This window comes from Anguilla rostrata, chromosome 10, assembly GCF_018555375.3.
Source record: "Anguilla rostrata isolate EN2019 chromosome 10, ASM1855537v3, whole genome shotgun sequence".
Classification (NCBI taxonomy): Eukaryota; Metazoa; Chordata; class Actinopteri; order Anguilliformes; family Anguillidae; genus Anguilla; species Anguilla rostrata.
The window spans coordinates 13024484-13052275 of NC_057942.1; the positions used below are offsets into that span (position 1 = coordinate 13024484).

General features: G+C 41.9%; 2 protein-coding genes across 2 annotated transcripts in view; both read left to right on the forward strand.

Annotated features, from left to right (window-relative positions):
- Positions 1–7840, forward strand: part of specc1la (sperm antigen with calponin homology and coiled-coil domains 1-like a) — a 43479-nt gene extending 35639 nt beyond the window's left edge. Inside the window, 3 exon segments of the mRNA XM_064354214.1 lie at positions 1169–1285; positions 1549–1608; positions 3010–7840. Of these exon segments, the coding sequence (XP_064210284.1) occupies positions 1169–1285; positions 1549–1608; positions 3010–3099 (267 nt within the window). The 3' untranslated portion in view covers positions 3100–7840.
- A 2483-nt stretch (positions 7841–10323) lies between these two features.
- adora2aa (adenosine A2a receptor a) lies at positions 10324–26111 on the forward strand. The gene is made up of 4 exons (XM_064354213.1): positions 10324–10582; positions 10804–10921; positions 16965–17650; positions 22668–26111. Exons 3-4 carry the CDS (start codon positions 17289–17291, stop codon positions 23719–23721), a joined length of 1416 nt encoding a protein of 471 aa, XP_064210283.1. The 5' UTR covers positions 10324–10582; positions 10804–10921; positions 16965–17288; the 3' UTR covers positions 23722–26111.
- The last annotated feature ends 1681 nt before the right edge of the window (positions 26112–27792 follow it).

The following is a 27792-nucleotide window of genomic DNA, read 5'->3' on the forward strand; positions in this document are numbered from 1 at the left end:
ATAGGGGGTGGGAGTAGCTCATCAGCCGTGAATATTTGCGAAGGATATTACCACACGCAGGATGCTTTGAACACTGAAATGGCTCCAAATGTTAATGTCTCTCAGAAGGACAGCAGTCAGTCCATCAAACCGCTCAAGCCGTATTAGCGAGGGCTGCGTTTCCCCAGTGTACAGATGTTCCGGGTTATGCACAGCGCTTGAGTTCCTTAGCAACTCCAGTCAAACAGAGCAGATGACTGCTGAATTGCCAACTTGTATTATTAAAGTATTTTTAAGATGCCTGTTCCTAGAAATCAATTCAATAGATTTTTATTACGATGTGATAGTAGTTGAAAACCATGTTGAAATGGACTGAACCAAACGTGAAGAAGTAATTTGTGATGTCATATTTCATATTTGTTTTTTTTTTTGTCTTGTGAATAATACAGATCACTTGAACCTTTTACGTTTTTTTCTCCGCCTTTCCGGTGGACCTCGCCTGATCTCAAGCAAAGAAACGGGCAGCCTTAAAGCTATAAATGTACTCACATTGTTATCGCTTGGATCCAGTGTTTATATGCAGCAAGGCTTTCTCACAGTGACAAAAAGAACTACAACACTGCCTAGGGCTGTAGTCTTGAGAAGCAGTGTGGGGTGAACAGCGTGGATTCTGGGGGAATAAAAGCTCTTGCACTATGACACGTTTCCAGATGCGCTGACTGACCTCTTTTACTGCTGACTGTGTCAGTTATTGGCAGTGCCATCCTAAGACCCCACCCCCCAGAGGAGACTGGAATGTCAGTTAATGCATCCTGTCAAGCTTGCAGTACTGTCCTTACGTACAATGGTTAAGAGTGGCTGTAATACATGTTGTTGCGGCCACTACATACATAATGAAAAGAGCAGGGCATTCAGCCTATGCTGGCTCCTCATTTACGCAAACGCCAGTTCTGTTTGAAGTTGACTATTCTTGCACTTCGCCTAGTGGCTGTCGTTCTCCCTCACCTGCAAAAGGGTTCTGACACGAGGCCATAGGGTTATTCACCTTTCATTTTTTTTCTCCGCCATGGTTTTGGGGTGCAGGGAGAGGGGTCTGATAATCGGGGAAGGATCAGGAGGCAGCATCTTGTAGAGGAGCGGCACCCCCATCGTGTATCTCTCATTTGTCTTTTTGTTTTTCTCTCTCCAGAACATTGACATAACCAACTTCAGCAGCAGCTGGAACGACGGGCTGGCTTTCTGCGCCGTCCTGCACACCTACCTGCCCGCCCACATCCCCTATCAGGAGCTCAACAGCCAGGACAAGGCAAGGAGCCTTTCCCACTCAGACCAAGGAGGCCTGTGACCCTCCCTGGCCAAATATGATTTTTAGCATTTTTTCCCCCTAGCTTGTGTGACTGTGATATCTACATGCAAATGTTTTCTTTGTGCTACAAACTGCCCGGAAAGAAAATTCTCTTCGAACATGAGGTTTTATTTAATGCGATGCCTGTGAAGTTTGTTTGCACTTTAGGCGACTGGGAAACCGAGAAGATGAATATGTATAATATGTGTTTGTTTGTTTTGTAGAGACGGAATTTTACACTAGCCTTCCAGGCAGCGGAGAGTGTGGGGATCAAGTCCACATTGGTAAGCTTTCGAAGCCGGTGGAATATTGAGAAAAACCACAGTGGCTGTGTCTGAAAGAGCATGTGTAAATCGGCCTTTTGCATCTGGTTTAGTTTTCTAATGGAAATTTACCACATGAATAACATCGACATGCCCTTTCAACTGACCCATGTCCTTATGAAAAGCAGTCCCACTTTGGCTCGGTAGCTGGGTGTTGGGTTCATTAGAAATCGGGCTATCGTCACTGCGTTGGCAGAGAGAGTTCATCCAAGGTTAGTGTAGTCAGTAGATGACTATTTAAGGCCACATTCTGAAATAATTTTTTGATTTGCCAAATGTTCAGAAACTACTGTTTGCATGCTTATGAAGAAGGGTGTGTGGTTGTGTTTGTGTGAGTGTCTCAGTGTGAGTGTGTGTGTGAGTGTGCCAGTGCAAGTGTCTGAGCGTGTCTGCAGGAGTTGTTTGTGTGTAAGAGCTTGTGTCAGTGTGAGTGGGCGTTAGTGGTATGGGTGTGAGTGCATCTGCACTGAGGGCTAGTTTGACCCACAGAAGCAGCAGAGATGCTCACAGCAGATACTGCACGGAAACCTTGCTTGTGCAGACAGTGTGTAGTGCGCCATTTTCATACGGCAATGTAATGAAATGCAGATTTTTGTGAGAGAACGATTTTTCCTCTCACTCTCTTGCTATCACATTTCATCCAGCATCTTGAAATCTTTTCGTGATATGCTTCAGTATGTGCACTAATGGATGAGTACAGAGAAAAAGTAGAATATTTCGATATTTGAGGACGTTACAGTGCTTGAAAGTTTTCTTGTGTCTCTGCTTCCCCTCTCACCATGGCTGCTCTGTGTTCATGTTCACACATTCACACTGTGGTGAACCCCACAGAGCGGAAAAAGAGCCCGCTGCAGCTTTATAATATGCCCTGTAGTAATCAGCCAGGAGCCCACGGCCGCTTCGGCTGCCATTGGCCGTAAGTCAGCGTTTGAGAATGTGTGCGTCGCACAGTGAGAACTACAAACATCCAAACTGTTATGCACTACAGAGCGTGTCTGCTACCGGCAGCACATGAGTCACGTCCTCATAAACGCTGCACCTAGACCGTCAAAGTGGCTTTTAAATGACTAATAACGGAATGCGTTGTTTATATTGCTCACCCTCTGAAGCTCATCAGGGATTTTAAATACACACTCCGATGTTGGCACACTTGTTTTTCTCTCTGACTAATCGCTGTGGAAAGATTTCCCAACCCCCAATGTACCCTAGTTTATTTTTTCATTTTTTTCCCCCCAGCGGTAAGCAAATATGCCACAGTTAATACTGCAGGAATACGTTAGAAAATTAATATGTGCATTTCTTAATGTTGGTGTTTGCTTCTGCTGCTGAGAAGCTCTAACATGGTTTCCTCCATGCATGCAGGACATTAATGAGATGGTGCGGACGGAGAGACCGGATTGGCAGAGCGTGATGACCTACGTCACGGCCATCTACAAGTACTTTGAGACCTGACCCCACCGGCCACCCAACCAAACCAGCCCTACAGCTTAACCCTACGCCAGAGCCCCCTTTCCACAGCCAGCCAATGGCGTCATTCGATCAGTACGACAACACTAAATGCCCTCGCCCCCTTCCACACTCATTCCTGCTCGCACACACATGTATTCACATGCACACAGACTTTGCAGTGCTTTGATTACTGTGCACTGTTAGTATGCTTCTTGGCTCTACCAGATAATGCTCTCAACGGAGGAGAATGGAGTGAGCTTGGATTGGTTTTATTATTTTATTTTTTTAATGTTCATAGTTGGCTGTTCCTCCGCTATGACACATTTGTGTGAAGTCCCCTTGGCCAGTCTCCTTCATAGCTGGGCGGTTTTGGCGTGGTCCTCGAACTATCAAGCCTAACTCCGGCGCCATTTCAGCACGGAAGTTCCCACGGTTTGACCCAACCAGCTCCTCAGCACCACCATCTTATTGGCTGATGAGCGCATCGAGGACCAGCCTTCGCCAATCCAGCTTGCTGCTGCTGCAGAAGCGCCCAACTTCTGTGCCTTTCCCATGCAAATAGCTTTGCTTTGCATTCCGCCCACCCGTACGCTGTCCCCTCACCTCTATTATCAAGGAAGCTTTAGCCAAGTAGGACCTGTCAGCTGTCCACTATATTAAATGATGGATATTGTGTGGAGTGGAAATCTAAAAATACTGCTTAAGAGCTTCCTGCCTTTTGAAAAGCGCCTTTATTAGACTTTGAGTGGCTGTGGGCCTCCTCTATGGCAGACGAATAAACTGCTTTTGGAACAATTAACCGTTCCAAAGAGAGGGCTGCCTAAGAGGCTCATTTCCTTGGTGGAAAAGCTTATTCTCTTTCAGGGCATGTTTAATTTACTGCTTCTGCTGAAGTAGGTGGTTTCCCCTGAGCTGTGAGAGACCCACTTCAAGGTTGGAACCAAGGTGTTCTGGAGTTTATGAGGAATATTTTCAGAGAGTGAACTGGGCCAAAAGCTTTGTGTAGGGGGGAAAAAGGGTGTTGGGGATGGGGGAGTAGACCAGTCATAGTCGTAAGCTTTCAGGAGGTAATCTGTTGAGACGTTAACAGTTCGCAGTGTTTTGATTTATCCACCAGTGTTGTGTGTGACAGTAGTTTTTTAAATAACTCAGACTAAAAACAGAATAGGTGTTTGTTTTTTGTTTTTTTGCCCTCATGATATCATAAAAGCTTGTTGTTTTCATGTCTAATACCAAAAAAATAATAGGAGTCTGCTCTCAGATGTCATGAAAAGGAGGGTTTGATAAGCTGAACAGTACCACCTCAAATCCACATTATGCCCAGAAGCTTGGTAAAGGTGTGGCTAGCTGGCATTTTTGGTCTCAGGGTTGGAAATTTTGGACTTTAGGATCACAGTAACCATCACTGCATTCAGCGTTGAGAATACTGGTGGTCGGATTCAAACTGTCGGGACTAGAGGACAGAGCATGGTACCTTCTAGCGTTTAGCGAAAACTGAAAAACCCGTCACGCGCGGTTTATTTGAGCTGCCACTTGAAACATCTGCAGTGCATTATCGAAGCACATTTTCTATGCTTTTGTTTTCTGAAAAGTTCCAAGCACAAAACAAAGTGAAATTATCAACTGCACGTTCTTTGCTGTTGACCTACCTGCTGTTCCTTAGACTCCACCTTTGAGAATTTACCGCATTTTGATGCCTTGTGCAAACAATCTTTTGTAAAGCTAATGAAGCCAAACTACTGAAATCTCTATTCAGATTGTGTCTGAGTAAGATAGCAGATGACTTATATGTGACTTTCATAATTGTTTCACACGGTCCTCTGAGAGTTGTCAGTGTTCTATTGAAAGAAGCTCTCCTTTTCCAAATTGTCATATTTAGTTAATTGCTTGTATAATTGTAGCCACATTTTCTGGAGTAGATAAATTTCAGTAACCCCAGAGCCAAACTTGAGTTGTAGTTCTAATTGGAGAAATGGGGTCCTTCATCACCATCTGCCATTTGTATCAGAATCTCTCCATGAATTGAGTGTGTTTATAGTTCACCAGTGGTGCATCCACGCCAAGGAAATGTACCACAATGTTTCCTATAGATTAGTTCTGTGGTAAAATATCTTGCGTTGACAACCTGGTGATTGGATGACAGTGGATTGTGTTATATTGCAAACCCAGTGAAGCTGTTCAGAGATCAGAACCCTACCTAGTGTGCCTTTAAAATGCCTTTGAACCTTACGATAGACTTTTCCATTGACATATCTGTTTTTTTAACGATGGTGACTTGGTTCAGTTCCACGGACACCAGGATCCATTCACAGCATTAGTGTAAGGGTGTTTATAAGCTTATGATTTAAGAAAAGAAGTGCTGAAAAAACTGAAATATTAGTTTGGAGTGCATGGTTAAAGACATAAGGGAATGATTGTGTGTCATGGTGTGAGAATTTGTGTGGTGTGTAGCAGTTGGCTCTTCGATCTTGATCTATTCCCAGTGTGATGTGTAATAGACAAAAATGAGCTTTGGAGTCTCAGTCTTACCTCTCAGTTAAAAAAAGACACATAAAAATGACCTTCAGTTTTCAGCAGTTTTTTTTTCATTTTAATATAATGTGTACGTCTTGGCCTTGTTGTGATTTTCTCATATGTCTTTGAGAGGCGTGGGGTTTTTTTGTTTGTTGTTTTTTTTTTAATATTCTGAAAAATGCCTCTGTAATTATAAGATTAATTACATTTTATTTGTCTAATTTTTTACTGATATTTTTTGCAACATCACTACAATTACCAAATAATAATAGAATAGTGGAATAATTGCTTTAGCTTTAATTTTGCTTAAAAGTTCATTAAGAATTTGGAATCACCCAGCTGGAATGGTCTTTTTAATGCTTTCATTTATTTATTTCCAATGAAGAATAACAGATTATATAATTTAATCATTATATGGTTCAAAAAGGCTGAAGTAATAATAAATCCAGCACATTTCAGACATCCTGTAACATCTGACCTGGAGACGAAACCTCTGGAGTATGCATAGCACAATATTAGTACTTTTCCATGTTTGAGGTAAAGGAGAATGCTGATGTATGAAGTATGGCATTTGAATGGGTATAAAGACATTTTTTTCATGCCAGAATAATGCAATGTTTGTGGCAGCCCCGGTGGCCCGCATCATGTGTGTTTGAGCTGCACCGCGGAGCAGAAATGACATTATACGTCTACATATCCCTTTCCAGGTCATGCTCTTCCCTAAAGCTATGACGTGACTTTCTCGCTTGGTTCCTTTCCTGCAGAAGGGCTTTTATCAAACACTCTGCGGTTGCCTGGTGACAACCACAGAAGAGGTTCGGACCGATGGTTCTTTCTCTTCCCTCCTGCAGCTTATGTTTGTTTTTGTGCATCAAAGGAGCCAGGACTGGACCCTGCATCGCTGCCTTACTAGCTGTGTTAGCTCTGGCCTCTCCTGCAGAAAGCATGCGTGCCCTTTCGCACCCACTGCAGCTTCTGAACTTGGCTCCTTCTGGGGTGAAGATGTGCAGAGGACAGGACTAAGAAGCACACACTCACCTCCTGACTGCCTGCCAAGCTACATTCCCATCAGCTGTTCAGGAGGTGGAGTCTGCTTGGCCTTGCACAATTAATGAGGAAATATACGCTGGGATACGTTCTTTTGTCTTTTTGTTTTGTATTTTGTTTGTTTTTTCATTAAGTCATAATGGCAGCTCTGTTGAGCTGCAGCAGGAGGTGGACAGTTTGGCTTTGCCAGCGAGACTTGATGGTCTGCGGCTCCTATTTGGCCGCAAATGGCCGTGTACGTTGTTCCCGTGGGGAATGTCCCCCGCCGCAACCCCTGGACCAGCGGAATGGAAATGTGCTGAGGCCATGTCAGCGCTTACCATCACCGTGTGTTTATCATGTCCGTTGTCATAACACTCAACGCTCTTGCCTTCTACCCGGTGGGACCACAGTGGGTCCGAAAAATCAAAAGCGCATCTAAAAGTGATTACCCTCCGAAGCCACCCGGCTACATCACCCCGGCTGAATACTACATGTGATCATAGAAAGACTTTTTTGTTGTTGTTTTTTTTTTAATTTTTTTGTTTTAAACATTTGGCAGCGGCAGTTTTGGTCTGGCACAGGCTTTGTTCTGCGGGCAGGGAGCGCACGCACGGGGTTATTGTACTACAGGGAGAATGCGCCGTTGGCATTCGGTGTGGAAAATGAGCAAATGCGCTCTGATGGAGGAATGTAGGGCAGAGATCATCTTGAAATGATAACCCTTCAAAAAAAAAAAAAAAAAATGTGTGAATCGTATGGATTTCGGTATCCAGGCAAACTGACTACTCTGGGAACCCGGATTAATTGACTTTTTTTTAAACGTCTCGCCTGACAGTAAAACCAGCTGACTGTAGAAAAGTCAGAAAGCTCATGGTGGGGAGGGGAGGGAAACGCAATTATGACCTTCTGTTCTCACTCTCCCAATGTAACATTGTGAATGTATAAGAAAACGTAAAGCTTTTTTTTTCAGTTCACTACATTGTGTTATTCTGTGTTGTAAAGGCATGAGTATGACTGCAAATAGACTGTTTAAATTATGTATTGCCATTTGTATTTTATTTTTACTCATAATACTTATGAATCCATACTTTTGTTCTTTCTGTTATTTTAAGCCTCTAATGGTTCAAAAAGGAAAAGTGAACTTTAATTAGCCTTTTGTTTGTCTATTATCATTTTAATTAAAAAATGAATGAGATACAAATTGGTGTGGTTTTCTTTTGAATCATAAGGATAATATGTTAATTTGTTCTTTGGTCAAATGAAATCTCGAACAAAAACAGTGAGCTGTAATCTGCAGCTTTGTAGCTTAAGCAAGGTCGAGCATGGTGAAGAATAATGTGCTTGGAAGGAGTTTCATTAAACTGCTGCAAAAATTAAGAAAACCCCCTATGACAAATTGTTTAACAGACTGGACAAGAGTGGTTTAAATGTATTGAATTGTAGAATACAGTCAGTTGATAGCATTTTAGTGTTCCCATTTCATGGTTTCCTGTATTGCTGGAAGGAGGAGTGCACATTTGTGGCTGTGCTTGTGGTTGTGAGACGGGGTGTCAGACTAGGATGGTTGTGCTTCTGAAGGCTTGGATTAGCCTTAAAATGTCAGAAACGTAATTGAGGAATTGTGTTTTTGGCTTAATTCTGCCTTGGCCAATGAGCTCCTATGAGTAAAATACATATTTTAACTGTATCCATTTTATGTGTTATTTTTATCTCAAAAAATAATTATCTCCTATGTATGTTTAATAATAATAATGTATATCACGTTTGACCTATGACAATACTCATGGTTGTCATATTTGATCCCATTTTCAATGTGTGGTAACTATGGTTTAACAGTAGGTGGTACTTTATGTTAATAAGCACTCCCATTTGATAGGGATACTTGCATATACTGCCCATAAGTATTTGGACAGGGACACACATTTGTTTTTTTGACTCTACTCCATCACATTGGATGTGAAATGAAACCATGAATGTCAGGTTAAAGTGCAGACTGTCAGCTGCAATATCAGGGCATTTGCATGATCAGTGTAGGAATCATAACCCTTTCTATATGCAGTGAGCTCCATAATGTTTGGGGCAAAGACAATTTTTTTTTTTGATTTGGCTCTACCCTGCAGTTTTATTGGATTTGTAATAAAATACCATAATATTTAGGACAAATGGCTTCACAAATGTTTGATTTGTCAGGTGCGTTCAATTGCTTCCTTAGTGCAGGTGTAAGAGAGCTTACTGTATCTAGTCCTGATTCTAGTCTTTCAATTGTCTGTTATTATGGTCAGGTTGCAGTTTGCTAAGAAATACCTAAAAGCGCCTGCAGAGTTCTGGAAAAGAGTCTTGTGGATCGAAGAGATCAAGATTCACTTGTATTAGAGTGATGGCAAGAGCAGAGTGTGGAGGAAAAAAGGAACTGCCCAAGTTTTAACGGAGCAAAATCCTATGGACAGGTGAGATGGGTATTAACCTGCACCAAAGTGATGGAGATAGGAAAGTGGCAAAAGAAAGGAACTGCTCATGATCCAACGTACCCCTTCATCTGTGAAATATAGTGGAGTTAGTGTTATGTCTTGAGCATGTATGGCTGCTCCTGGAACTGGATCATTTGTCTTCATTGATGATCTGACTGCTGATGGCAGCAGAGTAAACTGTGAAGTGTACAGAAACATCTGCTCAGATCTAACCAAATGCCTGAAAACTCTTTTGACAGTGCTTCACCTTGCAGCAGGACACTGACCCCAAACATACTGCTAAAACAACCAGTAAGTTTTTCAGGACCAAAAAGTTGAATTTTCTTGATTAGCCAAGTCAATCACCCAACCTGAATTAAACTGACCATGCATTTCACTTAGTCAAGATAAGACTAACAGGAACTAAAGATGGCGGCAGTACAGGCTTGACAGAGCGTCACCAGGGAAGATTCAGGCAGTCATCAAATGCAATTTGATGATTTGCAATCAAGAACTAAATATCAAGTTGACTAAGATTATATTAATTTGTCCAGTTACTTTTGGTCCTCAAAAATGGGGGAAGTGTGTATAAAAAAAGGTTGCAATTCCTGCACGCCTCACCCCATATGGAAGTAAATACCCTTAAATTAAAGCTGACAGTCGGCACTTTAACCTTAAATTCATTGTTTCATTTCAAACCCAATTTGCTGGAGTACAGAACAAAACAACAAAAATGATGTCACTCCAAATACTAAGGACTGCACTATATTTACGCGGGTACAGTAACCTAAGTAATTGCTTTTGGATATGTTTATTAACAATAAAATCAAGGAAACATAAACGTACCAGTAGCTGACAAAACTAAAATTACTCATTTGCGTGTCATGCCCGTTTTAGAAAGGACTGTTGGACGCCCTACTCCAATAAATAGTAAAAAGAAATGAAAATTCGACGAAGTCCCTTGTCGTTCTTCACCAGAATAGCGAACTTTGTGATAAAGACAACGCACGTACCTTTCCTTTTGGCTAACTGACCTGCAAACAGAATCAATATCAATGTGAAAAATGATTATTCATATACAGAAGGTCAGCAGTAAGCTTCCATTTCACAAATGAACGTTATCTGGATATTAACTTGATTAGCCAAAGACTTCAACACGTAGGCAGTGGTATGCTACACGTAAACAATCACATGGCCAAAGTCTGCGTTTGATTGGCCGGCTATGATTTCTTCAGGTCCTAAAGATTGCTTGGCTCGAAAGTTGGAAAGAGCAGCGACAGTAGCTGGACTGAAAACTAGAGCGTTTTAGCATTACGTATAGGTCAGTGCGCTGAGAGCGTGGATGCAGAACCTGGATGGGAAATGACAACGGAGGTGTATTAGGAGGACGCAATATCATCAATGACTCAGACAACCCCGAAGGCAATTATAGAATTCCTGTTTTGCGACATCCTTATTTGACATCCTTATTTGACTGTTCATGGATTACTGACATGGTGCGCTGAATGCCAGGAACCGAAAATGTGGCATGTTTCTTTTGTTTTCATCATTGTTCAAAATTCTACTGTATTCACAAATACATTTTTCACTCTTTTTTTTAAGTTGGTCTTTCAGTTTAAATAGTTTCTAATTAGACGCAAATATATGAAATTACGGATAGTATCGCTCGTCATGAAACATGAAGTAAGTGTATGTTTATTTTGTTCTCTGTGTCTAGAAAAGTAAGAACTTTTCATTTCACTTGGTAGAACACCAACACCAAAAGCAGTTTCTTATCTTTTTGGTAAACTTTGGAATTTTTGCACTTGGAAGGATCATCCACGGGAGCCATTTAGGTAAGTTTTTGTTCGTTTATTTTTCTGTTCAATCTGAATATGTTGTGTGGGATTCGCATGTCCTAACAGATAATTAAATTTTGTGTCATTTCACCATAACCATACTGTATTTCCAGATTATATTATTATCCCGTAATAATTATACCCAATTATATATCTTTTATCTGACAAAATTATGCCTGTGCATTTTTGCTGGGCATTTTCGCTTGTGCCGATTTCCCCGGAGGCAGCATCGTGTGTGATATTGACTTATTTAGTGCATTTGAATCTTGGATTAAGAAGGGGTGTTTAAAAAGCGCAATAGTTGTTCGATTCACCTTGCACTTCCCACTTTCCGCTACAGTAGAATATATTCAATGGCATATGCCTAATTGTCCAGCGATTAATTTCATAATTTAAGTTTCTAGAAAAATTTAAGACACCTAAATCGCAGATAATATCCGATATCAATCCAGAAAACGTCTGCGCGCGGGTATGGAATAATGATAGTTCTTATCCTGACTGGTTGCACTGTCCTGCGTTTAAGAGAACCACGATAATTTTGTAGGTTCATGGAGATTCTTGTTCTGCGTGCCATTGCCTATTGTTATTAATTGTATTGGACAACGCTTATTACACCTTCTTCAAAATCAGTCAGTTCAATAGTATAGTTATATAGCCTATATAAAAAATCAGTCAGTTCAATATAACATCATCTTATGTCACTCGCCGTGTCCTTTTCTAGTCCAAGACCAAGGTACCGCCGCAGTCTTTATTTAAATTGAATCTTAATTTAGTTTAAATTTAAATCAAATCCCCATCCTCTTTGATCCTTCAGTATGATTGATAGTATATTTTACTGAATGTAGGTGTTGTAAATCGGGCCCATATATTGGAGGTTTTAACTGAGATACCTCATGTTAAATTAACTCAGTGAAGAGCTTTGTGCTTTGGCCCATGCAATTTGCTGTGCATGTTTTACTTAAATGATTTAGAATGAAAGTAAAATCATGTTGCTTTGCTCTCCCATGGATCAATGTAACCTGTTGCTCAAAAATGTATTTCCCAGGCTTTCCAAAAACATCTGGTTCTCTTTGTTCCTTTTTGACAAGAGTTTGATCTTCGAAGGCATGCCATTTTGTCTGATTTAGCTTAGAGGCCTGGGGTAAGCACATCTGATCACAAGCTCCACCGTTTACACAAAACCTCAAGACAAATCTAAGGGATTAGAGTGGTGTCAAAACAGTGTTTAGACAAGCTCTTGTTTCTTCTGCAAACAACTTTGTGAAACAGCAGGTCCTCGCGCCTGAGTTGTTTGCATACAGAAAGATTGACTGTCTTTACGTCAGTTGCCCACAGAGTACTTCCATGGCTGATAACAGAAATGGTTTTGCCTACAGTGTCAACTGTGCCCTGAACTATTTAAATTTAGAGTAGTAATAAGTGTTACCACTAGGGATCAGTAGTGAGCAGAAACATACAAGGTCCACTTTTTAATAGAAGCCATTTGGAAATTACACACTTTCTCCTGAATGCTTCCTAGAGAACAGAGAATGTACCTTCACATTCCAGGAACAAACTTATGTTTGGGACCAAGAGGTCTGTCATGGAGTAGATAAAATGACATTTGTCAGGTGCAGGAAACAACATGCAGTGGTGTGAAAAAGTATTTTCCCGCTTCCTGTTGTCCTCTAATATTGCATATTTGTCACAATGCTTTCAGATCTACATACAAAATATAACATTAGACAAAGGGAAACTGAGTGAACACAAAACCCAATTTTAAAATTATTATTTCATTTATTTAATGAAAAAAGTTATCAAACACACATATCACCAATATGAAAAAGTAATTGCCCCATTAGTTACCCAATCAACCAAATAATCAAATTTAATTGATAATTAGATTCAGCTGATTGAACACAGCCAGGCTTGATTACAGTTAGCCCTATTGATTCTAAACCTCATATTGAACCGTACCATCAGAGTGAAGTAGTCGCCACAAAGTTTCTACAAGCACACTATGCCACAATCAAAAGAAATTCCAGAAGCAAAACAAGTTGTTGAAATATATCAGTCTGGAAATGGTTACGAAGCCATTTACAAGCCTCTGAGACTCCAATGAACAGTGTGAGCTATTATCTCTAAACACTTGGAAAAGTGGTGAATCTTCCCAGGAGTGGCCATCCTGCCAAAATGTAGCTTACCACAGCTAAGATCAGTGTTCATGACTCCATAATAAGAAACGACTGAGGAAAATGGGATTCATGGGAGAGTAGCAAGGTGAAAACCACTGCCATAAACGCTCATCTCATATATTTGCAAAAAGGCACCTGGATGATCTCCAAGCCTTTTGGGATAATTTTCAATGGACAGATGAATCAAAAGTAGAACTTTTTGGATGTCACAGGTCCAACTATGTCTGTGTCAAACACAGCATTTCACAATAAGAACATCATACCAACAGTCAAGCATGGTGGTGATATTGTGATGGTGTGGGGATACTTTGCTGCCTCCAGACCTGGACAAGTTTCCATTATTGAAGGAACCTTGAATTCTGCTCTGTAACAGAAAATTCTTAAAGAAAATGTCTGGTCACCTTTTTAGTTAAATAAATGAAATAATAATTTTAAAATATTTTGTTTTGTGTCTACTGAAGTTCCCTTTGTGTAATATGACATTTTTTCCAAATATCTGAAAATAAATTCAGTGTGGCAAACATACAATAATAGAGGAAATCAGGAAGTGGGCAAATAGTTTTTCACGGCACTGTATTTTAGCACAAGTAAATTTTAACTGTAGTCCGTGGTGCGTCAGAGAGGACCGGAGTGAAGGGGTCATTCCGGGCAGTTACGGGAGCCCTGAAACAAGCCCTTTACCCCCAATGCAAATATTCTGTTCTCTTCTGGCCGAGGCCAGTTTGCTTTGTAGTTTGCGCTACACCAGGTCTGCACCTGCTCTCATGCATTTGCTGGAAGCAGAGCTGTTAGTGTTGTGGTGACCATTCGACCCTCACATTGAGTGTGATTGGCCTTATTTCACACACTAACGCAGCAGATACATTCCTTCCCCCAGTCATTATTTTCCGTGAACGTTATCTTGAGCAGTAACAATGGGGAGAAAGCACGAAGAAAGTAAACGTTTTCCCTGTGATCGGCCAGAGCCTTCAGCCTTGCCGTGTCATTCTTATGTTTTCTCTGGCAATAGATGTCTTGCATCTTGTAAGGAATCATATTTCTTGTGTGGTCATTTAAAGCGCAATGCCAATTAAATCTATATATTTTTGGACATTCTCATCAAGATAGGTGCCAAATCACCTCTCTGAAGATGAAAAAAAAAGCGTGGCCAATGGAATAGGAACTTTGGCCACTGCTGGGTTTGAGTCAGATAAGCTACTTTGACCCACTAAGAAGACTTAATTTCCCCCTTGTTTCTAGGTAGTTACTATCTCTAGTGTGCCACAAAGGATCCTCACACCCCTGTTGTCCTGTCATCTCTAGCAGTCAGCCAAAACAATTTGGTAATCATAAGGTAGCAGTAACTAATGTCATTTATCCAATAGCCTCAGTGGGAAGGATTTTTATTAGCATTTTTTAAAGTGCCACGCTACAGTAGTAAACTAGGAGCTTCTCCTCCCAACCAACTAAAATGCATGTCCACCATTCTACTCTTGCCTCACACAGAGCTTCTTCATTGCTTCCTGTCTCACGCTGCACAAGCAATGATGGACAAGGTCATGTTAGGGCACTGTTCATGGCCTGTGGGTTCTGGAATCCTGGAGTCTGTATCATGCACATTGATTGGAGCTGGCAATCATTTCTCTTCTAGATTATGTCACTGATCCAGATAGTAAAGTAACTGGCTGTTACACTAAATACAGACATAATGTCTCCTCTTGTAGGGAGGCCAGAACAGCAGAAGTGAAGTTGGTGTAACAATCACATGTTCAAGTAAATGTTACAACATTTACTATTTCTGACACCTAGCTGCTGTGCCAATGCTGTTATGAAAGGTTGTTTGCAATGAAGCAGGTACAAACAGCTGGAAAAAATATTGTCTATTTCTGGACTACTATATGGACTACTAATTATGCAATGTGTCCACTGCTGTTCCCCCTTTTCTAATCTTCTCAGTCAGCCTGGAACCAACCAGTCATACAATGCGTTCCTTCCTTTGTTTAGGTAGTGAATGTGTATTATTAGTGAAGAATGCCACCAAGACAAAGTATTCTTACTGCAGAGCACTGACAAAAATTATGAAACTTATGTATTGTATTCTTTAACAATCTCTGGGCTGCAGTTCATGCTTCATTTTGTTTTAAGAATAAATACACCAGATACAATTACCCTCTGTTTTGAGACAACGAACTGTAGAGACAACTGTAGAGATGTGTTTATTAGTTATTCAAGTCAGGTACTGTAGCATTTTACAAAACAAAGAGTTGCTAGTAACAACAAAACAACAAACATCTGTAGTGATTAATAGCCAAGGAGACCAAGCAACAGGCCAAAAAAAAACTTTTTTTTCTGTAATTTCACAGCATGAGGCAAACAGCTCTGTTTAGTGACAAGCATTTGACACGCAAAGCTTACCCACAATCCACAGAGTCTCTCCCCCCCTTCCCCCTCTCTCATGCATGTATTGATAACCAATCACATTCAAAACAGCAGGAATGCAGTTATCTGAACAACACAGCCGGAGAGTTCATTCCGCCCTCACTCCCAGTCTGGAATTTTAAAATAACTGAAAAATGGAGGGGGGGGGGAGCATTAATTGTCCCACAAGAACAAAATGCAGTGGATAGTAAAGTGGCCCTGTCTTGGGATGCAGCTGCTATCTCCTGGAACCACAAGCAGCCTCCAAAAGCATCCCAGCCAAACACTGTGGGAATTCTCCTCTGTTAACAAGGGCTTCGGGTCAAAAACGCTTTGGCCACTCTCAGCCTGCAGGTCACAGGAAGTACGGGAGATCTCGAGCACTTGCTAACTGTGGGACTACATGCACATTAGTGCTCTCAGTGTGAAGGAAGGGACATCCTGGGGACATGCTTTCCCCTGTTTATCTTTTCTGTTTCTGAACCTGCCAGCCAGTTTATTTTGACTGTTGATAATTATTTTTTCATAATCAAAAAGAATTCCTTCTGCAAAGAATTGTGAGATTCCCCCTGTCTTTATCATTAAACCTCAAAAGAACTTGGAAAGGTTCCAGATGGTACTGGCATCGTATAAACGGTTTCCCTTGTTTATGTGACAGTTCATTATTAAGGTGTTCTCCCTTAAAAATGTGAGCTTCAACGGGAGCCTGTAGTCGCAATGGAAAGAGTTATCCAATTACATTACAGCTGAAGCAACTTCACCACTCCCACAATGCCTTTCTCTGGGAGTGGCTTTTGATAATGTGTGTGGATTGTGAGAACATCCATTTCTGCGATCTGACTGCCCACGCCTTGTGTGTTTACATCTCACCTGAGTGCGTACTTCTGTAACAGGGACTGAATGTGATCTTTTGGGAGGGGTGGTGGAACGCACTATAATGGCTTTTATTCCATTTCAGTGTGGTTTTCCCCATCAGTCCTCCTTTTTTGTTGGTACTTACGAGAAGAGAGTGTAAGAAAGGTATGCCGACATATAACCAGGCAGGGCTGTCCAATACTCCACACATTCCTGGGAGAGATACTGAGGACCCTTGCAACCTCCGTTAACCTCAGGGTCACATGACTCTTGGCTGCTGTACTCTGCCTAAAGCGGACAATGTAGCCTCACCACCTGGCTAGCTGGTAATTGGATCAAGAGGCACTCAATAGCAAGACCTATAATCCCAAAAGGCAACAATGACAAAGTCAGTTAAAACCTGACGATTGTGCAGTGGATAATGCTAAATTGCCAGGTCATATAAAACAATGTTAGCCATGCATGCTGAGCTTTCTAATGTTCTTATTAGACCCACACACACACACACATATACTGTATATGCAAATCTACGGGTCCATTAAATGAAAGTCTTTGTGATCCATGTTGTAGTTTAACAAATCGCAGTTTGCTATATTGCTTTTTTTCTTTTTCAGGATTTTCCATCTGATTCCTGCCAAGTGCCATTCCAGACTTGCTGCCATTTCATGGAGAGGGTTTACAGTCCAGTGTTGTAAGGCAAGCTCAAGCAAGGAGGACCTCTGTGGGAGACAGAGCAAATGCACCAGAGGCAAGACTGCAGTTAACATCACTTCCTTTGCCGGAAGACCTTCATAAGACAAGGAGTCGTGGCCCAGTTAACTTGGTGGAGCAGGACCCCTTTGGTGTGTAGGGGACCCTATAGAGTGAGGTGGTCCTCTGCTGTAAGGCTCTGCTGGCCAAGCTGCAACTATGGACATTGAGGCGAGGCCCGACCCCTCATGCCTGGTGACCCCGCCTTCTCCCCCACCATGCTGACCCGTGCATCTCTAATCTACATTATACTAGAGCTGGTGATTGCGGTGCTGGCCGTGCTGGGCAACGTGCTGGTCTGTTGGGCAGTGTGCCTCAATAGCAACCTGCAGAGCATCACCAACTTCTTTGTGGTTTCCTTGGCGGTGGCTGACATTGCTGTGGGCGTGCTGGCAATACCCTTCTCCATCACCATCAGCACGGGATTCTGTGCCCACTTCTACGGCTGCCTCTTCATCGCCTGCTTCGTTCTGGTGCTCACGCAGAGTTCCATCTTCAGCCTCCTTGCCATTGCCATTGACCGCTACATTGCCATCAAGATCCCCTTGCGGTAAGGCAACCAATTGGGAATTCTGGGAATTCTAGTTCCAGTGTCGGGGGTAGGGTAGGTTGAAGCAATTTTAGACGTATCATGTAGCATTTATAGTTTATAAATGTTTTTGCAGCTGTTATGACAGCATTTCTCAATCCTGCTTCTAGTGGGCCGGATGTGTGCTGGATTTAATTCCAACTACACTACACAAGATTTATTGAGCTGTTATTTGACTGCTGGTTTGGAATGGATACTACATCATTTCACACTTACCTGCTGCAAGACAAATTTGTGATTGGAGGTGTGTTTATGCCACTAACAAATAAATGCAAAGATATTTCTCAGTTTGTTTTTTGTTTACTTGTGCCTCTTTGATAAGTAATACTGATTGCATAAAAGGCAATACACTATCTAGCAGTTCAGTGGTTTTGTAATACTGTAATGTAGCATGTTTTCCCATTCAACTCCCAGCCTCCTTCAGTACTGATGTGGATAGGATTCAAGTATGTTGAAACAGGGACATTATATTTTAGGGAGCATTATCTATTGTATAACTTCCTCTTGTAATAGTGGTCTGGTATGAGTTGTTTACTGAGAACAGAATCAAGCTTAATGTAATTTAAAGTATTTACTGTCAGTGGCCAGCTGCAGATTCACAAATTAGCACTTTGATCCCTATCTTTTTCATTCATCAAAAATGGAATGCCTAATGTACATTTGTAAGATGTCGAAAGCAGGCTTTTTGTTATGTGTGGAACGAGTCCAGGAGTGCCCACAGTCTAAACAGACAGCAACTATTCACCTTGAAAGATGCAGCATAGCATCACAGTTACATGCATGAACTGCATCACTCCTGATAGGAGTTTGGGCTACACATGCAAGGCATACAGCCCTGAAAGGCCACAGGGCCCTTGTGACTGGTTATAGCAGCAATGACCGATGGCTCTGTATCTTGATTTCTATTTGTAGTTTATGAACTAAAGCTGGTAGGGTGGTTGATTCTACTGTTCATCCCCTTTGTCCCTTTAGACTTTGTGATGTCCATCATTCTCCCGTGTAAATATTTGAATATTTAAGGCCATACTCACGCTGCTTTTTTTTTTTTTTTTTTTACCAAACTTTAGGTTTCATGACCTAAAGTTCCCTTTCAGAAGGCAGGAAGAGGAAACTTTGGGCTGCAGGGCCCAATGAGCAAATAGCAAGCCAAGCTCATGATATCCTTGGTGAGCGTAGATGTTCTTTTTCCCACAAGGCTGATCCAGTTGGGAACAGTAAATCAAGCACTCTGCTAGCTAATAGATAAAGCAGACTGAAGCTTTCAAAGCCACTACCCATTAAAACCGCCATTGTGCACTGCCTCGTTAGCCTGTTGGTTTGGACTTGGAATTTACAGCAGGATGAGACCAGCTTTCATCTACAGTGGGGATCATGTTAATATTCTATGAAGGTGTATTTTCAGTAAGATACAGCATCTGATGCTGAACTCACTTTTCTATTTTATTGCATGGAATATGTCTAGTTTTTGGCGCATTGTGTTATAGCTTTTTGTATGCTTATTTTACAAAGCACTATGGAATCAGTCTAGACAGAAGGCTGTTTTCCTTTTTCAACCTCTCTTTTTTGTACTTTTTCTGTACACATCCTCCTCATAGTGATAGGACAGAGGGGGCATGAAAAACCCCATAATTCTCATGATGAATGATGAATGATGTATCATTTTCTCCTCCTTGAGCATGATAAAGGTTTAATTTTTTGGTTGGTCCATCTGTAATTATGTATCCCTGTGGTGAGGGGTTTGTTTAGTTATGGATGACCTTTGAACTTCAACATCTTGAGAATGTCGTAAGAGCCGGTCGAAGCGCTCAGCTGTTCTCCCACAACGACCAAAAGATCTGAAAATAGATCTTCTCCTTGAACGCTAACTCTTTTTTGCTGTTGTTACTTCTAATATTTATTTTGTTTGTTATTAATTCTAACAAGTTCTGTTTCACATCAAGGTCTAGTGAATAATTAGAGGTTTCAGAAGGGTCTGTGAAAGGTTTCTGTGTTGCTGCTTTGTATTTGAGTTTCTGCCCCCACCTCAGCTTGTCTGTGCATTTGTCTGTTTGGTTGTTGTTGTTACAGTTTTATCCATTTAATAACCTTTAGCTCATTTGCTTATATGCAAATCCTTTACTTCTTTCTTACCCTTTGATGTATTCAAGATAGTGTGAAATGAAAATAGAACACAGAATGCAGAATCAGAACAAGCAGACCATATGACCTGCATCTGGTCTTTCTTTTTAACTTATTGTTCCTGACAACAGAGGTTCCATTCTACACTGATGTAACCACCAGCACAGGATTATCCTTAGTTCTGGGAATCTTTTTGAAGCCTGTGTTGATGGTAGCAGCAGGGCCCAACAGCCGTTGATTTCTTAAGTTAGGGGTGTGTACGCATGAGCGGCATGTTGGTGTTACCAGAGGCCTGGAGCAGGGCTACTGAATCTGGGGATAATAAAAACCTACGTGGTTCCTTGGCATCTTTGGCTCCTTTATGTCAGATTCTCCAGGCAGTGATAATTGGTCAATTACAACTGTACTAGATATGGGTACATGCTTCCAGTTGGTCTCTAAATTGTGTTACGCAAGCTTAGAGATGAGCCATACTCCACAGGAATCTCGCCATTAATGCATAGTACTGTTTGGCATGATGATCAGCGGCAGTTGGTTCACTAAAAAGAGACTAAAAAGAGTGGAAAACCTTCAGACTGATCATAAGTCTCAAATTTTTCAATAATTTTCGTTGATTATCAATACAGCGATGAATTCACAGAAAGTACGATCAGCAATAGCCAGTTCTCCTCAATTAGGTAATTTAGGCTAGTGATACGTTTTTTGTTTGCATCACTCACTTGTTAATTTTTTAATAAAAAATAAACATTTTTAGACATTATTTTAAAATTGAGGACATATCTAGGTTCTTCGCATCCACACTCAAATCAACTATTAATGGCAAAGATCTGCAGTCAGCATATTTTGTAATCTAGGTAAAAACCTAGCTCAAATTTTGTTTAATCTTTATTAGATGTTTGGTAAAAGCTAATGGAGTGGTTTAGAGAGTGTAGTTTTTTGTTGTTGCGTGTGTATTTAATGATTGAAGCTTATTTTTCTAAATAATTGAATTTATCATTTAATCTCCCTAACTTGGAGTGAAGAAGGAAGCTGTGTGTTTACCTGTCATTGGATTATTCAGATTGTTGGCACACTTGTTAATCAAGGAAAATGAATGAAAACAGGTTGAGGCCAGTATCAGTATAAATCATTACAATTATCCTTATGTAGCAAACACTGACACAGTTTGACAAAGTGAAAATCTGACCACAAGCAGATGAAACACTATGCGGAATCATTGTTTCCTGGGGTGTGTGTGCGATCTGTGTGTGCATGTGTGTGCATGTGGGTGTGACACATGGTATGTGGAATCATTTAATTTTAAAGATTGGCTGTTTGAAACAGAACATAATTAAAACCATGTACATGATGTATACAGTGACTAGGTTGCTGTGCATTCTCAAGATAATTGCCAGCATTGCAACTGCAGCAGAAGACAGGTCCCCATTACTCTCCATGCAAGAAGCCAGGCGTCTCTTGGCTTCTCTTGGCCCTGGCATTGCTTGCCGGGTGTTATTACCGGTTATTTTTTCATTTTAAATGAACCAGGCCATTTATATACTCCATGGGCACAATGGAACTGATTACTGAAATCGATGCTTGTTCCGCTGGACAAACTTCAGTCTGCAGATACAGTATTATTAATCACTGATTAATAAGGTCATGGCAAATAACCACTTGTATGGCTAGATAGGCAGCTTTATTATGTGTACTCTATACCACATGTCACTCTCTTACCTGTGTATTTGTATTGAAATATAATTACTTTTCAAGAGTGCTGTGGGAAATTATGCTGGAAACTCTTTCATGAAATATTACAAAGGCCAGGAGGTGCCTGCTGCTTTTTAAGGAGTACAAGGTTGTATGCTTCATAAAGTATGCACATGTCATCAAATACGCATAATTCATTCATCTCCCCTCTGGGGATTATTAAAGTATATTCAGTTCAGTTGTGGGAGCCATGTTATTGCCTGTTTGAGGAACATTAGCACTGAGGCTGTGGTCTTGACTATGACTGATGTCAGATTTGCTAGGTTCAGACAATTCAGAAAAGGAGCTGTTCTTTAGTGCCTGTGCTTTGTGCTTGTGATGAGTATACATTTTGTTCAGCAATACAGAACGGCAAAAGGTCTAAACTAGGGGCTACAGGTTAGCTCATCTTGTTCAGGCACTGTTCTAGTGTGTGGATGGCCTCCATGATTTTGTATGAAATCTGGTCTGACTGTAGCCTGTAAACCTGAATGGGAGGGTTTCAGCTGGCCAGGATGATATCATCTCATTGTGCACCACTGACCCCCACTGGTCGATTGGGCGCCTGCAAGTCAACCTGTTAAGCTGTTGGTGAAGAGTCTTCCCCTGACTCATGTCGGTGTGAGCCCGACATGCCGACTGCCGTGTGATAAGATGCAGAGGCTGGCAATCATGTGCTTCAGAGGAGAGTGCTGGTCTGCACTCTCCCAAATCTGCAGCAACGTTTGCAGCAGTGAGCGCTGGTAAATACGATTTGGCATTCCAAACTGGAGAGAAAAAGGTCAAAGAAGCATAGAATGTTCTTAACCAAGGGGTAGAGGCGGATGCTGATGCAGTAAAATGGCTGCTTGTCCTCGAATGCCCACCAGTAAATTTCCTAAGCTTTCCAATGGCATTAACATGTCACACTGCGGAAGATCCTGGTTCTCAGGAAACTGCTGTTAGTTCAAAGCCAGGAAGTCCGTAAGTGCGCTTCTCTACGCAAATGGGAAAAAAAGAGACCTTGTGACTTTCCTAATTATAGTTACACTGTCATACCCAGAGCTTTCCGTATGCTCTTGTTACCAGAATGGAAAATCTGAAATTCCTCTCTTGTGTCCCCGCCCCCCCCCCCCCCCCCTTTTTTTTCTAGGTACAACGGTTTAGTGACGGGCCAGCGGGCCAAGGGGATCATCGCCATTTGCTGGGTGCTGTCCATAATCATCGGCCTGACGCCCATGCTTGGCTGGAACAAATATACCAAACCCACCAACAGCACCTGCCCCACAGGCATGAGGGAGTGCCTGTTTGAGGAAGTGGTCGTCATGGACTACATGGTCTATTTCAACTTCTTTGCCTGCGTGCTGGTGCCCCTGGTGCTAATGCTGGGCATCTACCTGCGCATCTTCATGGCGGCCCGGCACCAGCTGAAGCTGATTGAACTGAAGGCTGTGCACGGGGAGAAATCGCGTTCCACCCTGCAGAAGGAGGTCCACGCTGCCAAGTCCCTGGCCATCATCGTGGGGCTCTTTGCCGTCTGCTGGCTCCCGCTTCACATAATCAACTGCTTCACGCTCTTCTGCCCGAATTGCGCTCGCCCCAGCGTCTGGATTATGTACCTGGCCATCATCCTGTCCCACGCGAACTCGGTGGTCAACCCGTTCATCTACGCCTACCGCATCCGCGAGTTCCGCCAGACCTTCCGCAGGATCATCCACCGCCAGGTGCTGGGACGGCCCGAACACTTTGAGGCCGGCGGCAGCACCCGCACGTCCACCCGCACCAGTATGGTCGACGTCTGCTCCACCAAGGTGAACGGGTTCACCCTGGACTCGTACGCCGAGCACAGCAGCTGCAGCAGCGGCGTTGGCGCTGGAGGCAGTGTGCCCGGGGTCCCCCCTGACTCAGACAGCGCCCAGAATACTGCCAGAGGAAGCCCGGACATGAGCACCGTGCCAGGCGCCATGCTTTCCCGGCCAGGGTTCGTCCCCAAAATTCATGTTGTGGAAGTCCCTCTCTCCTCCCAACCGCCACAGCAGCCGCATGTCGTGGGACGCACCTTGCAGAATGGGGGCAAGCGCCACCCTTCTCCGGGGTCAGAGATTATGGAGGTCAAGGAGAGCAAGGAGCTCTCCGCTGCCAAACAAGTCAAATCACTGTTCCTTAAACAGACAGACCACTGTCCGGAGCTCACACAGGTGTCATGATGGCTCCAAAAAGTGGAAAACACTGCACTGTAGTATTTAGTTGTAGTTGTAGTATCTCTGTACTATTTATTACCTTGCCTGGTGGAAAGAAAGGACCAAAAAACTGTCGGGCCTACAGATGTGCTGGAAGGTTGCAGGGCTGCACCTTTAGCTCACAGGGGTTCTGTAAATTAACCGGACTCCCACTCTAATCTGGACCTCTGCTCCAGCATTCCCATTGGATGGATTTGGGTGGGAAGGGGGAGGGGGGTAGGAAGTATCAATGCAAACAATGAATTTTAAGACTGCCACTCTTTTTTAAAGTGTTCTAACCTTTCATGAGTCAGAATTGTTCAATTGATATTAATGCATTAGGAGCAGGGCCAGAGATGGGCAGCCTGCAGTGGGGCTCCAGGGACAGGAAGGTGCAGGTACAGTCCAACACTACTGCCCTTCCCCCCACTTTCCTTGGGAGCAATTCCAACAAATTTATTAAAGTCTTAATTATTCCTGCAGATCATCCACCATAAAAGACCAACCCTCTCCTCAGACAGAGATACAAGCCCTCACAAAAGTGTCCTAGAGGACAGACCAAGTTACTGTGGGAATCAATGAATTTACGATGTGGTCCTGTCACTAAATTAGCCTGCTTGAAATGTCTGTTGTCAGGGAAAAACTTTTCTAGAAGAGCTTTTTCTGGCCAAATTGTCTCACAGGGCCACCCTTGAGTGACCTTGTATTATTTTTGTCGTTTATAAAATGACGATTTTTATTTTTATGCGGTGCCAGGTGTGAAGTGTAAAAACACCTAATGGTCCAATAGGGGTCTACAAGTTATATTGCAGCACTGTAGCCTGTGTCATGCTAGGCAGTAACCTTGGGAGACTTTCCATTGTACCTTTCCATTCCAAGGAGCAGGTAAAGAGTTTGTGAAATTGAAATTTATTGTTTTTGTGAAAAGATGGCATTTAACTGCTGGATGCACAAATGGGCATTAGAAAGATAATTAAATCAATTTAAGTCTAATTTATCAGTTCCCTACAGATCAGTGCATCTTAGGTCTACTGTTAAGACTTGTTACCAGCAACAATCTCTGTAACACACATTTCAACAAAGGTTGCAATCTGGCTACAAATAACCTAGTAAAAGTAATTTCCTTTTCAACTGTGTTTATTGCACAGCTTGTTAACCACTCTGTTTACAATTAGCTAGCTAGCATAAGTGCCCAATCTCACTGCAGATAGGCAGCACCTTCACAAATTTTCAATAAAAGAAAAAAAAAGTTTCAACAAATGGCTGAGTATCAACCTGATAAACTGATAAATTGATAATCTAGCCAATATTAGGCAGATGCTTTGCAGTAAGGTGTATTTACATTGCATTATATTACAGCATTACCACGCATGCTCAATGTTATCATTGGGAATAGCTGAACTCAAAAACAAGTCGACAAAACCAGTCACAATATAGATTTTTGACATTATATTTTTTCACCAAATCTATGCCACACATACTTTGTAGCCAGTGGAAAAACACACAGAGTTGCTGTCCAGCATGGAAGTCACGAATGCTTTTGTTACATCAATGGTGAACCCTTGTAAATAGGCACCTAATGTGGCCTGTAATCCACCTGAAAGTTCTTAGCCTGTAGTTATGTCTCAATTAGACCTGCGTTTTCCTGAATGCTGGTGTGACAATTGCAAAAACTGAAGGTTTAAATTAATTGGATTACAGTCAAATATATCTACTGTAAAAATCTGTGATATAATCCATGGTGAGAAACCAAAATAATAACAGTGACCACAAGACATAACTGTGTATGAACATCATCTGTCCATGATGGAGCCTATTTACTTTTAGATGTTTACATACAATGCCTGCCATCCTGTTCCAATTTTTAGGAATAGATGTATTTATGATTGTATATCATCTGATGCTAATTTAAATGCAGTTTGTAATACCTCCTATCAGTCTTTGGTCTGCACCTGTGCCAGTGTGTTTGAAGACTGACTGATTAGGCTATGCTCAGCCCTCAGCTATCCTCAGCCTGCCCGGTAGCCCTTGCGGATGAGAATCCCGTGTTATTGATCCAGATGGAAGGCCCTGGTTATATCACGGAATGGTTGTTGTGTCATTTGTCTACTTTCCTTTCTTTCTGAGTTTGTTTGTTCAATAACCCCCTGCTTTGAAGCCCAAAAGTAGGGGAAAGCCATTAAGATGAATGTTAAATGAAGTATTTTTGTGCCTTTTTCAAAAAAATATATTCACACATTTTTTTCTGAGCCTGTGGTGTATAGTATTTATCAGATTCTGAGGGCATGAAACAAGACTATCTGAGGGCATAAAACAAGTCAATGTTGTACCTCCATTTTTAAATATGATTGTATTATTTAATAAAAATATGTATTGTATATACTTGTATGTACTTGGTTTCTGTCAACTGATTGCATATCTTTGCTAAATGGCGTACCACTGAAACCTTTTACTGACACAGAAGCACTTGAGCGCAAAAAGGCTAACAATGGATTGCCTTCAAAAAATGGTGACTACAAGGGCTGCTGGGCGGCTCACTCGGTAAAAGTGCCGCTTGTAACACATGAATGAGCACCATGGTCTCATTGGAGGGAATTTGCATTGCTCAATGGATATATGGGCGGGATTCAGTGGCCAGGGATAGCAGTGTTTGTTGCGTGAACACTTGTTGCGTCCTGTTCATTGCGCTTTGTGGCTTGTGCCGGGAGTGTGAAAAGGAGTGGTCTGGCACCACATAGTTTGGAGGAGAGCCACAAGTTGTGCTGGCAGCAGGCAGCGTCTATGACCGCGCTTGTACATCGTTCTTGAATTGGACATTCCAATTTTTTTTTTAGAAAGGAAAAAAATGGTGAATAAAATTGGACTTGGGGCTATAGGATTCTGTTTACAGGGTTTGTTTCTGACATTATAAGCTAAGCTGTTCTTTCCCAGCCTGTCTGCAAATAACGTTCCAAGTTGGTGGTCTGCTGGAATTTAAATTTCTCCCCAAGGTTTTGTGAATAAGGCAACACCAAGCCTTTAGCTCTAGACCCTCCTGAGACCCAGCAGAATAATTTTTTATACATAAAACAAGTGCCTTCGATGACAAAAACATGCTGCAGTGCAAATATTTTCCAAAATGTTTTTTATTTTTATTGGATCTCCCTTGTAATGTAGGTTGCAGCATAGCAGAATATGTGGCTCATCAGATTCAGACCCATGTCCCCTACAGGGGACAAAAATGAATATCCAGGCCTTTGGATAATAAATGTGTCTTTGTGGTGTAAATCTCCAGGACACATCATGTCACTAAAAGAAAGTCAGTTTTGAAAGGCAGTCATTGGTGGGCGGGGTCCTGCCCATGCTGTTGTTTCTAGGGGCTTGCCTTGGTGTGTTTTCCTGAAGATTTATCTTTTTTTCCAAGTTTTTTCTTTTCCCCAAATTTAGAATGTCTAGTCCCACTTGCTGGCTTGCCCCATCACTGCAGTATCCAAACTCCTTTTGGACGAACAGAAACTAGAAGTTTTTGGAAACATTCCTGTTTTGTTGTGTGTGCAGGCACTGTTTTTTTGCATGTTAATCATGTTTTCAAATCATGCTATATCACAGATATGACAGAAAAAAATTCTTAGCTTACAGCTGAGAGAATGTGCAGAATGTTTTTGAACATTATTGTACATGATGTCCACTTCCCTCCGGTGGTGTGTTTCCTAATCTCTCTAATGAACACTGATCGCAGGGGCCCTCAGTGGCTGTGAATTGTATCAGACTACCCTGGAAAGCTGCCAACATGCCTTTTCATGTAATTACCCAGACTACCCTGTTGCCTCTTGATTAAATGAGTCTTCACTGGAGATTAAAACGTCAAAGTAAAAGTTGCACAGTGAGCTCTTTAAGCAGTCTTCCAGACTGGACATTTAGAAGCTTAGGGCTTTGTGTAAGTAGAGGTGCACTACTGGAGCAATGTTCCAGCCTCACAGCTTCCCTCTGCTCTTTCTTCATATGCAGTGGCCCTTCCTGCAACTCGGTGGCCATGGAAAGTCCACGCCAGGTATCTTATTTATTGTGCCTCGTCTCTGG

Bases quoted from the DNA above. Each gene is read 5' to 3' on its own strand.
- adora2aa (XM_064354213.1), top strand. From the start codon at position 17,289: ATGCCTGGTGACCCCGCCTTCTCCCCCACCATGCTGACCCGTGCATCT. The intron at 17,651-22,667 runs GTAAGGCAACCA...TTTTTTTTCTAG, and splicing joins GCCATCAAGATCCCCTTGCG to GTACAACGGTTTAGTGACGG.